General features: G+C 44.4%; 1 protein-coding gene across 1 annotated transcript in view; it reads right to left on the bottom strand.

The window, feature by feature from the left end:
• The window catches only part of cspg4 (chondroitin sulfate proteoglycan 4), a 115,622-nt gene extending 101,084 nt beyond the window's left edge, over positions 1-14,538 (bottom strand). The window contains exon 1 of the mRNA XM_021564725.2: positions 14,392-14,538. Within this exon, the coding sequence (XP_021420400.2) occupies positions 14,392-14,464 (73 nt within the window). The 5' untranslated portion in view covers positions 14,465-14,538. The remainder of the gene's footprint in view (positions 1-14,391) is intronic.
• Positions 14,539-15,907: the final 1,369 nt, after the last annotated feature.

The raw sequence follows: 15,907 nt of genomic DNA, 5'->3' as shown, positions 1-15,907 counted from the left end.
TAATACAAATAAATAGTTTTCAAACGTAATCTCATGTCTACAACATTACAATAAACTACTATCATCAAAATATGTCAAATGTACCTGAAAAGTGACTCGATGTCACATTAGTGGCCAAGAAATAGAATGCACCACATATTTCTAAGCTAACAACCACGCTAACAAGCTAGCTGGTGCTCATGAGCTTATAAAACCATTTATACTTTGTACGATAACTTACCTGCAATGATGGGACACAGTATAGATGTTCAGTTATAAAATAGATATGATCAGCACTCCTAAAAAAGGGCATCCTTCGCTAGCATAAAACCCACATGGAAACGATATTCTTAGATTCAGAAATAGACATGTAAGGAGTGGCTTATTTGAAGCCAACTAAACAATGGTAGTTGCTGATAACATAAATTGCTAATGCATGATACAAAACGTACATTTTATGACAACTTAATGACAGTTTTTCTCCCAAGACACTCTCAACTCAACTACAACAATGGAGAAGGTGCATAAAGATGTCGGAATTCAGATATTGCGTCATTGTTTTAGCCCTATACACAGAGTTTTGAAACTACAGCGTACATCATGGTTCAATGCACAATCAAATTTTTCAGTTTTTCAAATTGCCGACATCTTGGAGTAAAAATGTAGATAATGTATAATGCGTTGTGTGTACTGGAGGCAAAGTCAGGTGCAGGAGAGCAGAGTGTAGTGAATAGGCGCACTTGTTATTCCGGTCCAACGAAAGCACAAAAGTACATAAATGTGCCCAAACACGGAACATTAGACAAAAAGTATGACGCGTAACAATACCCATGTAACATAAATACAATTTCACACAAAGACATGGAGGGGAACAGAGGACTAAATACATGCAGTGCGATTAGGGAATGAAAACCAGGTGTGTATGGAACAAGGCAAAATGAATGGAAATATGAAAAATAGAGCGTCGATGGCTAGAAAGCCGGTGACGTTGATTGCCGCCAGAACAAGGAGAGGAGTTGATTTTGGCGGAAGTCGTGACAGTACGCCCCCCCCCCCCCCCCCCCCCCCCACCCCTTGAAGCGCGGCTCCAGTGGTGCGTCAGACACCGGCCTCGGGGACGACCCGGAGTGCGAGGCGCAGGGCGAACCGGCCGGCGACGGTGAAACTCCCGCAGCAGTTCAGAGTCCAAAACATCCGCCACCGGGACCCAGCACCTCTCTTCCGGACCGTACCCCTCTCACTCCACGAGGTACTGAAGGCACCCCGCCCAACGCCTCGAATCCAGGATGGAACGAACGGACCCCCTCGAAGTCCAGAGGGGCCGGAGGAACCTCCTGCACCTCAGATTCCTGGAGCGGACCAGCCACCACCGGCCTGAGGAGAGACACATGGAACGAGGGGTTAATACGGTAATCAGAGGGAAGCTGTAACCTGTAACACACCCTCCTCAGGACTTTGAATGTCTCCACAAACCACGGACCCAGCTTCCGGGAGGGCAAGCGGAGGGGCAGGTTTCAGGTCGAGAGCCAGGCCCGGTTCCCTGGTGCGAACAACGGGGCCTCACTGCGGTGATGGTCCTCGCTGGTCTTTTGACGCAGTGCGGCTCGCTGGAGGTGAACATGGGCGGCCTCCCATGTCTCCTCCGCGTGCCTGAACCAGTCGTCCACCACAGAAGCCTCGATTTGACGCTGATGCCACGGCGCCAGAACCGGCTAGTTCCCCAATACACACTGAAAGGGGGAGAGGTTAGTGGAGGAGTGGCGAAGCGAATTCTGCGCCATCTCGGCCCAGGGCACGAACTCCGCCCACTGCCTCCGTCTGGGCGTAGCAATACGACCACAGAAACCTGCCCACGTCCTGGTTGACTCTACCTGCCTGTTACTCTTGGGGTGAAAACCTGAGGTGAGACTGATCGAGACGTTCCATGAACCCCTTCCAGACTCTCGATGTGAGCTGGGGGCCCCGATCAGACACTATATCCTCAGGCACCCCGTAGTGCCGGAAGACGTGAGTAAACAGGGCTTCTGCAGTCTGTAGGGCCGTAGGAAGACCGGGCAGAGGGAGGAGACGACAGGACTCGTAGTGTTTTCCTGTGAAAGAGAAAGATTGTTTAGGAAATCCACCGACACGTGTGACCGAGGTCGTTGGGGAATGGGTAAGGGATATAGCTTACTTCTGGGCAGGTGTCTCGGAGCCCTATACTGGGCACACACCGAGCAGGAGGAAACATAAACCCTCACGTCCTTTGCCAAGGTGGGCCACCAGTACTTCCCAGTCAGAGAGCGCACCGTCCGACTGATCCCCGGATGACCAGAGGAGGATGACGTGGTCACGGACAGCAGACGGAACGTACATACGCCCGATGGGACACTGGAGGGGAGCGTGCTCTGTAGGCAATGCCTGCTCAATGTCCGCGTCCAGCTCCCACATGGCCGGCGCAACCAGGCAGGAGGCCGGGAGTATGGGAGTCTGATCAATGGGCCGCTCCTCTGTGTCATACAGCCAGGACAGTGCGTCTACCTTCATATTCTGGGAACCTGGTCTGTAGGACAGGGTAAACAAAAAACGGGTAAAGAACATAGCCCACCTTGCCTGACGAGGATTCAGTCTCCTCACTGCCCGGATGTACTCCAGGTTGAGGTGGTCAGTCCAGATGAGGAAAGGGTGTTTAGCCCCCTCAAGCCAACGTCTCCACGCCTTCAACACTTTATCCACAGCCAACAGCTCCCGGTCCCCCACATCATAGTTACGCTCCGCCGGATGAGCTTCTTCGAGAAGAAAGCACAGGGGTGGAGTTTCGGTGGCGTACCCGAGCGTTTTGAGAGCACGGCTCCTATCCCAGCCTCGGACGCGTCCACCTCCACTATGAATGCCAAAGAGGGATCCGGATGGTCCAGCACGGGAGCCGAGGTAAACAGAGCTCTCAGGTGCCCAAAAGCTCTGTCCGCCTCAGCCGACCACTGCAACCATACAGGACCCCGCCTTCAGCAGTGAGGTAATGGGAGCAGCCACCTGGCCAAAACCCAGGATAAATCTTCGGTAGTAATTGGCAAACCCTAGCAATCGCTGCACATCCTTTACCGTGGAGGCCATCTCATGTCGGACGTCCTCACGCAGGCTGCATCGGTAGTGGTCGATGGGGGCCCTGTCGTTCCAGCCTGCTCAGGCAGCCAAGGTCCAGAATTCCAGGGGGAACTCCTGGGTGCTCCTCGTCCCCTGCCTCAAATGGAAGAGCCATTCCCCAGCCTCTCTACCGTCGGGTGGATGGTTGAAGACAGCCCGGAAGCGGCGGGTGAACCCCTCGAAGTGGTCCAATGCCGCGTCTCTGCATCCCACTGGGACTGGCTCCGGACGGGACGGGTAGAGGTAACCCCAGTTGTGCTGGTCGAGGCACTGGAGAGACTTCCTGTCTGTATTACCCATTTTATGCAGGGATTGAACAACTTATTTACACTGTTACATTAGCTTAGAGAAGCAGATTTGTACTGCCTATTGGGCAAATCAGATACTGTTTTTATCAGAAAATGAATGTTTTAAAATGATAACTTCGCCTGAGAACTGAAGACATTGGTTAGCTCCCTGATCTCATGCCTAGTCTTCAGCTCGATGGGCTAACACAGACTTCTTCAAAACCAGATATGATAAGATCTTCTCCAGTACTTCATTGGTCGCCAAAGGGGAAATGTAATGCCTTGACCTTAGCTGATCGGGCTAACACGGTTTGATCATGAAATCCACGCCATTAAATTCCCCAACAGTTCTTATCAACAATAAATATGCTGGGCGGTGCTGTTTAACTTTGTGTTACACTTGTTTTTCCTACTACCTTGAGGGAGAAAATGTAACGATTGCACTTGGGGACAGAAACACTGGCTTTATCTTGGGTATATTCACAAATGCACTTTCTAGTTTGAGAAACAGACGCCTCACAAGTCCTCAGCTGGCAGCTTCATTAAATAGTACCTGCAAAACACCCGTCTCAACGTCAACTGTGAAGAGGTGACTTCGGGATGCCGGCCTTCTAGGCAGAGTTGCAAAGAAAAAGCCATATCTCAGGGGCGAATAAGTACAAGCAGAGATGGAAAGCCCTATCATATGGTAGGGTTATAAAGTTACACGTATTCCTCCTGGTGGGGGAAGAGCGGGAGAAGGCATAGGGAATGTCCAAATTAAGAAATGTGGATTCTCACAACGGATTTTGCCCCCGGCCACAGGCAGAAAGGTCATTAATAACACAGAACTCACTCGAATAGTGAAACCTGCTGTCTTAATTAAGCTGCCAGGATAAAAAGCAGACAGGAAGAGGAGGGAGCTTTACCTTCATTAGAACACTGTCAACATTGATTTTCTTTCCCATGCTCTGCAATGTTATGGCATCCTCTTATTTCCATATGATTTCAAACGGTGGCGTAGGCAGAAATCCGTTGATGGCAGAGCCAGCAAAAATGTATGTGGTCCAAAATTTGGGAACTTAAATCAACATTAAATTATCATAAAAGTATAGCTTACCCTATGCTTTACTGTATACTATACCCCACACATGTGATGGCCTACGTAAATCCATGACTCTTGCATTTAACATGCGACTCACACAGACCTACATATAATAAACCATAGACCTATAGTTAGACTAAAACAACTTTTTTAAAGTTAAGTCCCCCCATCTTTGACTTTTCCTAAATAAGTCTATATAACACACTATTGTGTTAGACTCTTAATATCACAAACAGAATTTGTGTTATAAGCAGTTTTAAGAGGACATGTTATTTTTTTTCCCCTGCCAGGCCTGTGCATCTGATGATGACCCATCAAAACTACACCTAAACCAGTGGTCACCAACCGGTCGTAAAAAAAACAACGATTAAAGCCCTGCGATCCTATTGTTTTTATTTGTTTTGTGATGTTGGCGGTAAGTGCACTTGATTCAGCAGCCCCAGCGCCTGGTAGGCAGGGCTCCCATATTGAACCATTACATGTGTCTGAAGGTAGAACTCCCCCTACCCGACAGGCCCAGAGAGCAAATCAAGTGCACCTACAGGCCTGTCGCTGGCCAATCAGATAACTGCAGACACGTGATCTGAGCTTCCTCGAGCCATAGGTTGCGGTCCAAACACTTAAGACACACCCTATCCCCTCAGCCCTCAAATTAAGTGGACACTTCTGATGACGTATCATGACGCCTGACGAGTATACACTTGCAGGGCAAGGGGCGAGGGAGGAAGGAATTATTTTTAAATGAACCACCCTTGGCCGGAAATGCGCCCCATATGCCCCATATGGCCCCATATGCGCTACAGTCAATTTTGAGTGCATGTCTACTTATATTAAATTAATAAGATCTTGGCTTGCATTTTGACTCAGAAAGTGATCTTTAGCAAATTCTGCTACAGAGTGACAAGCATGTAAGACGTTTTGATGTCTATATAGTATCAGAAAGAGACGATTCTGCAGTTTCCAAATCACCTATCCTTACTAAACTCTTAAAAATGACCCCCTGAGCTCCCACGTGCACTTGCAACACTCAAAGCACAGTAATATATTTAAACAGACAATATGCCATTCTGTTCTTTTGAAATACTTGTTTTTCATAAATTCATTCCTTAAGAACTGCCCTTAACTAATGAATAATTTCTGTTATTTGTGATGGTGTTTATTTAATGGATTTTAACACTTGAATTGTTTGTTTTGTGTTTTTTTTATTGTGTACATGTAGCCTACAGTTACATAAACAAATTAATTCTATTGTGTTCTTTGAAATACATTATATTTTGTATAGCGTTACCGAACACCCTCATAAACACAACCAAATGATAATTCTTCCGATAGTATATATGAACTGTGTTTATTAGACTGTTGACTTTGAAAGACACGTCATTGGCCCAAAGGGATCCAACGAGGCCAGGCTTTTCTAGTGTTAATCACTAGCATGTTTGCCAATCGAATTAGATCAAGTTTGCGTGAGACACCATCACAGCAAACATTTTTGCTAAACAGTATGCTAATGCACCTCATAATAGGCTGTAGCCTATATAGACCAGAACAGTGGTCCACAACCTTTTCTTAGTCAAGATCACTTTATGAGTCACAATGCAAGTAGAATGCTATTCTCTGTGGGCGCGGGAGATTAAGTGTGCCTACAATGCATTGTGTGATATCAGTTAAATTATCAAATAGCCTATAGGGCCTAACTAAAGTGCATTGGCGGAGAAGCACAGGACAAAGTTCTATTTCCAATTCCCCATGCATTTGCCTACTTTCATAATAATGTAGAGTCCCTTATATTTCAAAACTCGAGTCTCAAGCTAGGCTATATGATTACACTGTTAAAGGGCCGGTTGTTGTATCCTATTACTTGCAAGGCACAACAGAGCATACATTTAAATAACTCCATTTTTTATTTCATGTCATGTCTCAGCGGAAGGAGGGATCGAGCGTCTGTCGAAGTGGAGAAGCATGTTTCATGATTTCTAAGAATGTTCAATAAAAATGTTTGTAGCGCTGATCATTGTCTCTGAATGTACTGGAAGCCCTTCATGGCAAAATCACTGATATCAAATAACTTGGCAAATGCTCCAACATCACATTTACTTGTTTTTGCTAGCCAAGTTGGCTAGAGAGTCAACACAGTGATAGCTGCTGTTTTCTGGACATGGTATCAGCGCAAAGTGACACGTGCCAGAGCCCACATATTATTTGGAAATTAATCAGTTTAACCTGTATTTACAGTGCCTTGCGAAAGTATTCGGCCCCCTTGAACTTTGCGACCTTTTGCCACATTTCAGGCTTCAAACATAAAGATATAAAACTGTATTTTTTTGTGAAGAATCAACAACAAGTGGGACACAATCATGAAGTGCAACAACATTTATTGGATATTTCAAACTTTTGTAACAAATCAAAAACTGAAAAATTGGGCGTGCAAAATTATTCAGCCCCCTTAAGTTAATACTTTGTAGCGCCACCTTTTGCTGCGATTACAGCTGTAAGTCGCTTGGGGTATGTCTCTATCAGTTTTGCACATCGAGAGACTGAAATTTTTTCCCATTCCTCCTTGCAAAACAGCTCGAGCTCAGTGAGGTTGGATGGAGAGCATTTGTGAACAGCAGTTTTCAGTTCTTTCCACAGATTCTCGATTGGATTCAGGTCTGGACTTTGACTTGGCCATTCTAACACCTGGATATGTTTATTTTTGAACCATTCCATTGTAGATTTTGCTTTATGTTTTGGATCATTGTCTTGTTGGAAGACAAATCTTCGTCCCAGTCTCAGCTCTTTTGCAGACTCCATCAGGTTTTCTTCCAGAATGGTCCTGTATTTGGCTCCATCCATCTTCCCATCAATTTTAACCATCTTCCCTGTCCCTGCTGAAGAAAAGCAGGCCCAAACCATGATGCTGCCACCACCATGTTTGACAGTGGGGATGGTGTGTTCAGCTGTGTTGCTTTTACGCCAAACATAACGTTTTGCATTGTTGCCAAAAAGTTCAATTTTGGTTTCATCTGACCAGAGCACCTTCTTCCACATGTTTGGTGTGTCTCCCAGGTGGCTTGTGGCAAACTTTAAACGACACTTTTTATGGATATCTTTAAGAAATGGCTTTCTTCTTGCCACTCTTCCATAAAGGCCAGATTTGTGCAATATACGACTGATTGTTGTCCTATGGACAGAGTCTCCCACCTCAGCTGCAGATCTCTGCAGTTCATCCAGAGTGATCATGGGCCTCTTGGCTGCATCTCTGATCAGTCTTCTCCTTGTATGAGCTGAAAGTTTAGAGGGACGGCCAGGTCTTGGTAGATTTGCAGTGGTCTGATACTCCTTCCATTTCAATATTATCGCTTGCACAGTGCTCCTTGGGATGTTTAAAGCTTGGGAAATCTTTTTGTATCCAAATCCGGCTTTAAACTTCTTCACAACAGTATCTCGGACCTGCCTGGTGTGTTCCTTGTTCTTCATGATGCTCTGTGCGCTTTTAACGGACCTCTGAGACTATCACAGTGCAGGTGCATTTATACGGAGACTTGATTACACACAGGTGGATTGTATTTATCATCATTAGTCATTTAGGTCAACATTGGATCATTCAGAGATCCTCACTGAACTTCTGGAGAGAGTTTGTTGCACTGAAAGTAAAGGGGCTGAATAATTTTGCACGCCCAATTTTTCAGTTTTTGATTTGTTAAAAAAGTTTGAAATATCCAATAAATGTCGTTCCACTTCATGATTGTGTCCCACTTGTTGTTGATTCTTCACAAAAAAATAGTTTTATATCTTTATGTTTGAAGCCTGAAATGTGGCAAAAGGTCGCAAAGTTCAAGGGGGCCGAATACTTTCGCAAGGCACTGTAACTAGGCAAGTCAGTTAAAAACAAATTCTGATTTACAATGACGGCCTACCCCTGCTAAACCCGGACGACGCAGGGCCAATTGTGTGCCGCCCTATGGGACTCCCAATCACGGCCGTATGTGATACAGCCTAGATTCAAACCAGGGACTGTAGTGACACCTCTTGTACTGATATGCAGTGCCTTAGACCGCTGTGCCACCCAGGAGCTGATTTCTTTTCACAATTTGTTTTTATAGTTTTCTCCCTTGTAAATAAAGAATAATTCATATTCATTACATAGGCCTAACTGAAATTGATTTTATGTAAAGCACCAGATTTTATGTAAGATGTCCTTTAGTGTTCTGAAACTCATCTGCCAAATACCATATATTATTATTATTGTATTATTATTATTGTTATTGTCAATATCCCTTTCGTATATTCCTTTCATTTTCCCACCCCCTCCCTACTGCTTGCTATGAATTCTATCTGATGGTGTATGCATGTTTAGACCAGTGCTTGACTTGGACTGAAATAGGTGTCAGTACTCATTTCGAGTGCCGGTACCGTTTATATTTAGTTGCAGGAACTTCTCAATACTTTTGAAGTAGTATTCTATAGGAGGTGCAGGAACTCAAGCAGAAGAAATGGTGCCGGTACTCAGTTTCATTGAGGTCCTGCCCAAGTCAAGTACAATGCAAGTCAAGTAAAGACAAATAACGTCCCATTTGGAACACTGACGAGTAAAGCATTTTTTTCCTCAAGCCTATTTGGTGGGCCTGGATCCCCTACACCTGTGCCTGCACCCACCCAGACCCAGTCGTGCCTACGCCCCTAGTATCAAGCAAAAGGTTGTAATAAAATGATGTGTCCTTTGGGGCTGATTCCGATTGTAGTAGTAGCAGTACTAGTCTTAGCCAGTGGAGGGCACTTATCCAATGCAAATAACAATGCTCAGTGCACATACCATTCATTAAACAATGTCAGGGCATTTGGGTATACTGCCTACAGCAGATGTACAATATCAGGAAGTTTGGGTATACAGCCTATAGCAGACATAGCGAAGATCAAGAACTAATGTAAGAGGTTGATCTTATCACGACTGTCACCCTATGGGCCATTGTCAAAACAAGTGAATTACACTGAACAAAATGATAAGCGCAACCTGTAAAGTTTTGGTCCCATGTTTCATGAGCTGAAATAAAATATCTCAGAAATGTTCCATACACAAAAATCATCTTTCCCAGTTTTTCACATGACACAACGTCACAGATGTCTCAGGTTTTGAGGAAGCGTGCAACTGGCATGCTGATGCAGGAATGTCCACCAGAGCTGGTCCTAGAAAATGTTATGTTAATTGCACTAACATAAGTCACCTCTAATGCCGTTTTAGAAAACTTGGCAGCACGTTCATCTGGCCCCCACAACTACAGACCACGTCTAACCACTCCAGCCCAGGACCTCCACGTCCGACTTTTTCACCTTCGGGATTGTCGGAGACCAGCCACCAGGACAGCTGATGAAACTGTGGGTTTGCACAACCAAAGTATTTCTGCACAAACTGTCAGAAACCGTCTCAGGGAAGCTCATCTGTGTGCTAACCAGGGTCTTGACCTGACTGCAGGTTAGCGTCGTAACTGACTTCAGTGGGAAAATGCTTACCTTCGGTGGTCACTGGCACGCTGGAAAAGTGTGCTCTTCACGGAAGAATCTTGTGTTTAACTGTACTGGGCAGATGGCGTTGTGTGGGTGAGCGGTATGCTGATGTCAACGTTGTGAACAGAATGCCTCGTGGTGGCGGTGGGGTTATGATATGGGCAGGCATAAGCTACGGATAACGTACACAATTGCATTTTATCTATGGCAATTTGAATGCACAAAGATACCGTGACGAGATCCTGAGGCCCATTGTTTGTACCATTCCCCCGCCACCATCACCTCATGTTTCAGCATAATAATGCAAGGCCCCATGTCGCAAGGATCTGTACACAATTCCTGAAAGCTGAAAATGTCCCAGTTCATCCATGGCCTGCATACTCACCAGACATGTCACCCATTGAGCACGTTTGGGTTGCTGTGTACGACAGCATGTTCCTGTTCCCACCAATATCCAGCACAGCCATTGAAGAGGAGTGGGACAACATTCCACGGGCCACAATCAACAGCCTGATCAACTCTATGCGAAGGAGATGTGTCGCGCTGCATGAGGCAAGTGGTGGTCACATCAGATACTGACCGGTTTTCTGATCCACTGCCCTACATTTTTTTAAAGGTATCTGTCGCCAACAGATGCATATCTGTACTCCCAGTTATGTGAAATCCATAGATTATGGCCTAATTAATTAATTTCCATTGACTGATTTCCTTATGTGAACTGTAACTCAGTAAAATATTTTAAATTGTTGTATGATGCGTCTATACTTTTGTTCATAGGGAATAGGTTGCCATTTGGGTTTAAGTGGAATGCGAAACCACGTCTCTAACATCGATGTCTGTATATGGATGTCTATACTACATAATTACATGTACAATGGCTTGCGAAAGTATTCACCCCCCTTTTCATATTTTCTTGCCTTACAACCTGGAATTAAAATGGATTTGTTGGACGTTTGTATCATTTGATTTACACAACATGCCTACCACTTTGAAGATGCAAAATAAGACAAAAAGAACCCTGAAAACTTGAGCGTACATAACTATTCTCCCCACAAAGTCAATACCTTGTTAAAGCCACCTTTTGCAGGAATTACAGCTGCAAGTCTCTTGGGGTATGTCTCTATAAGCTTGGCACATCTAGCCACTGGGATTTTTGCACCTTCTTCAAGGCAAAACTGCTCCAGCTACTTCAAGTTGGATGGATTCTGCTGGTGTACAGCAATCTTTAAGTCACACCACTCAATTGTATTGAGGTCTGGGCTTTGACTAGGCCATTCCAAAACGTTTAAATGTTTCCCCTTAAACCACTCGAGTGTTGCTTTAGCAGTATGCTTAGGGTCATTGTCATGCTGGAAGGTGAATCTCTGTCCCAGTCGCAAATCTCTGGAAGATAAACAGGTTTCTCTCAAGAATTTCCCTGTATTTTGCGCCATCCATCATTCCTTCAATTCTGACCAGTTTCCCAGTCCCTGCCAATGAAAAACATCCCCATGAGGGGTGATGAGGGGTGTTGGGTTTGCACTAGACATAGAATTTACCTTGATGGACAAAAAGCTCAATTTTAGTCTGATCTGACCAGAGTACATTCTTACATATATTTTGGGAGTCTCCCACATGCCTTTTGGCAAACACCAAATGTGTTTCCTTATTTTTTTCTTTAAGCAATGGCTTTTTTTCTGGCCACTCTTCCGTGAAGCCCAGCTCTGTGGAGTGTACGGCTTAAAGTGGTCCTATGGACAGATACTCCATTCTCCGCTGTGGAGCTTTGCAGCTCCTTCAGGGTTATCTTTGGACTCCTTGTTGCCTCTCTGTTTAATGCTCTCTTTGCCTGGTCCATGAGTTTTGGTGGGTGGCCCTCTCTTGGCAGGTTTGTTGTGGTGCAAAAATTCTTTACATTTTTTAATAATAGATTTAATGGTGCTAATTCGGATTTTCAAAGTTACTGATATTTTTTTATAACCCAACCCTGATCTGTACTTCTCCACAACTTTGTCTCTGACCTGTTTGGAGAGCTCCTCGGTCTTCATGGTGCTGCTTGCTTGGTGGTGCCCCTAGCTAATGGTGTTGCAGACTCTGGTGCCTTTCAGAACAGGTGTATATATACTCAGATCATGTGACACTTGGATTGCACAAAGGAGGACTTCATTTAACTAATTATGTAGGTAATTGGTTGCACCAGATCTTATTTAGGGGCTTCATAGCAAAGGGGCTGAATACATACGTACGCACCACTTTTCACATTTTTTTTTTTGAATTATTTATATTTTTAGTTATTTTTTAAAATGTAATTTCACCAATTTGGACTATTTTGTGTATTTCCATTACATGAAATCAAAATAAAAATCTATTTAAATTACAGGTTGTAATGCAACAAAATAGGAAAAAACGCCAAGGGGGATGATTAATTTTGCAAGGCACTGTTCATTGTTGCCATCCTATTCTATGATGATGTCCAAAGGGCCAAAAAATAAGTCCTGTGTGATTTGCGCCGTATTTATACACTGTCGGATTTGCATGCCCAGTATGTTGCATCTACATAGTATCATAACATTTTAGTTAGTAAACTGTTTAAAGTGGGGGGTGAATTCAGGGTTGCTGGCTGCATTAGTCAGAGAGCTCCAGTCACCAACGACTAATCTCGTCAATTCCCTTAAACAAGTATTGGATTCATTAATCTAATGTGCAGGCACTTGTAGTCTGTGCAGTTTACCCTTCTGGCAACTCACACAGAACACATGGGCTCCTTGTATAGAAGCTCCAAGAAGCCCAGCTTCAAAATCCATATTTGTTTAGCTCTGTTACCATAGCCACAAAATAAACAGAGGTAGAGAATGAGATGTAGTAGTTTTGACTGGAAAGGATAGAGCTTTTGTCAGATTAGACTTTTTGTTGCAGGTTAGGATAATTAACGTAGCAGTTAAGGAGAATTAGGTTTATGAACCCGAGTCATTTAGCAACAGCTCCACAGACCAGAGAAATCATTAGAGTGACTTTTCTACAGCATTCTGCTGTCGTACAATGACGTACAAGTTCGTCCAGTTCCAGCTGCGAGCAATGTGGCACCCCGTGACACAGGAACAAGATGCAAACACAGAGGAGGTGAGGTCAGAGATGCACATTCCAGGTAGTTTGTGAGGTGTTCCTGACAGCTTGTGGTTGGAAGGGTGAGGGTGACAGGGAAGGTGGGGCGGGGGGTGGAGAAAGGCGCAGACTCTGGAACATCTGTTTAGCATTAGCGCTATCGGGTCAGCAGTTTAACACTACAGACTGTGGTGCCAACTGATATCAATGCTATCACCTGATAACATCCCATTACAGTGCTACAGATGACATTCACTACACAGGCTTTGAAGGTTGAAATGATTCCCTAAACTAGACTTAACAAGCAGTTTTCCACTCAGACCAAGTGGCATTCCCAACCCCAGACTGGGGCTCATCACTGTTTTCCCATTGGAGTTTAACTGGAGTAAAATGTCCAATGTGATTTGAAAGATCTAAGAGCCTGGCACAAACAATAAACTAAACATCTGTGCAATGGGGCCGGGGATACTCCTGCCAAATTGCCATGTGTACAGATTTCTGTAGGATCCAGTGAGCTTTTGAAAGGCATCGTTTCATTCCCTCACCAGATTCAGGGCGAACAAAAGATTTGCCTTCCCCCAACCACAAACACTTCCAAAACTCCTCGTGGACGGGAACTGCACTGTGAGGTGCTGCTGCTCCTGATTCAATCTATCTCAGAACTGTGGGGCCAAGGGAGGAGAAGGGAGAGAGAGAGGAGAAGGGAGGGAGAGAGGAAGCCAGCTCTTTCTTGACACTCCACCCCCTAAAGCTCATTTCCCTGGATGGGTGAAATCAAACCTTGCCTACCCTGGCCCTGGGCTGCTTCTGAAAGAGCTTTTCAGAGCTCGAGGAGGGGACCTCAAACGCACCTCCCTTTAAAGTTAGCTATCTAACCACTGACTGTACCCTCTACCAACACACTGCTCCCACAAAACTGTTCCTGAGCAAACATTACACATAAACTTCAACATCTGCTGTCTGAGACCTATAGCACTGCACAACACCTACAGCAGATCTCTCCAGGTGTATGTAATTTCATGTAAAACAGCAGTAAAATGTGTTTGAAAGAAACATGACTGATCGATATCTAATGGTGTGGGATGAAGTTACCCCTATGCCCGGGTTCTTTTTTACCTCCCAAAAGTGAGGAGGGTGAAGGATCGATTAGCTGAACCGAAGTCAGCGATTAGAGGCAACTTCAACTCGGAAACCCAAGTGATTATAATTGATATGTATAGGAGAGAAGCCCATGAAAGTGAGAGTTGACTTGAATGATCCCCATAGCTACAGCTGTGACTTTCTGACATAACAGGGGATCGGTCAGCTTGGAGACTAATAGCTTGACGAACTAATTTGGGTTGTTGCACTTACCTCCATGGCTGGGGCTGGGCAGACAGAGCAGGGGCAAGAAGGCACTCAGCAGGACCAAACGCAGGGCTCTCATATTGCCGGTGTAGTCCTCTGCAACTCACTCTCCATTCAAAGGGAACTGTCTTCCAGTTACTTTTGGGAGCCGAGTTGCTTCTGCATCTCTACTCTATGGAAGGGGTTGGGCCACCGACGTAAACGCCCTCCTTCTTGCAACCCCCCAAAAAGCCACAAGAGCCCTGCCTACGCCTCCCTTCAGCCCTTTGCCTAGCACACTCCCAGAGAGAGCCACGCCGCCCCTGGTGGAAAAAAGTACACAACTCTCCCTCGCCACTTTCTCCCCCTCTCTCGATCCCTCTCTCTCAAATTACTGAGTCTGGCCACTCAAAGTTGAAGGGCTCTTTATGTCTTCTGCCAGTAATTGGAATGGCCTTTAGAGACTGCAGGCTGGTGCTGCAGGGATAAACCTTTTGCTTTTAATTAAAGATGAAAATCAAGGTTGTTTCACTCTCTGTTGCTTTTGTCTCTTAAGTCTGGAGGCAGTGTCTCTGTTACTACTTGGTAGTAATAATGGTACTCACATACAAATCCTACACTTGAATTCAATGGAATAACTTCTGAAAAGAGTACACAGTAAATCAAGGAGAGTTAAAATCAGTGTTAACATTTTAGGTTTAAATGGACTTTACTGGAGTTATCTTAACAGAGTGATACACTCTCTGGATTTGGTGCTGATCACTGAGTACTTTTAGCTCTACCAGAGACATGGAGTTAAATCTATGGAATATCTACATATTTGGGAGGAGCCTCATTGTCATCTTTCCCAGCATTCTCAGTTGTAGGTAGATTTTTTAAAGAGTTTGTTTCAATATGATGATTTCGCATTGATGGTTTTTATGTTATGCTTCACAAATATAAGTAAAACATTTTTAAAACGAATCCAATCTGTAAGTGGTTGGATTTATTGCATCCATTACTGAGATGGTTGTTCCAGTTTACATGAGGAACTACTGTTCGAAGTGGTCTCCAACTGCACTCTATCCCCCCTACTTTGGCAGGCATTCTGATTGTAATGGTTGATATACAAATCGGTGAAGTTCCTACTGCTAGTTGGTTTCCAACAGAGATTGGATTACACATTGCAATCCACTGTAATGTGACACTTTTAGAAATATGAAAATGACACTTTACACCTTCTTAACTCAAAGGAGGTCAATCGACAGAGAAATTGTTTACTCTGACAGTTGATTGTTAATGAAAAACAACACAGAAAAGTGCTAAATGGCAAGGGAGTTTAATCAACTCACTCCATTTAGTGTTGTTTTAACTCCAAAAATATAAACACAATGACCAGATTAGTTTTACCTCAAAATGGGGGAGGAACCATATCAACCTCAAAATAGTGTTGAATTTGACTCCATAGGAGATGTTTTTACTGTGTATAGAAATGAAAGGAATGGGTCAATGGGTCTTATTCATGAACAGTATTTTACGTGACTTTAGTGACACCACTTACGAG

This window comes from Oncorhynchus mykiss, chromosome 2 (genome assembly GCF_013265735.2).
Source record: "Oncorhynchus mykiss isolate Arlee chromosome 2, USDA_OmykA_1.1, whole genome shotgun sequence".
NCBI classification, from domain to species: domain Eukaryota; kingdom Metazoa; phylum Chordata; class Actinopteri; order Salmoniformes; family Salmonidae; genus Oncorhynchus; species Oncorhynchus mykiss.
The sequence above is the reverse complement of the archived record's forward strand: the minus strand, read 5'-3'. Positions and strand labels throughout refer to the sequence as shown.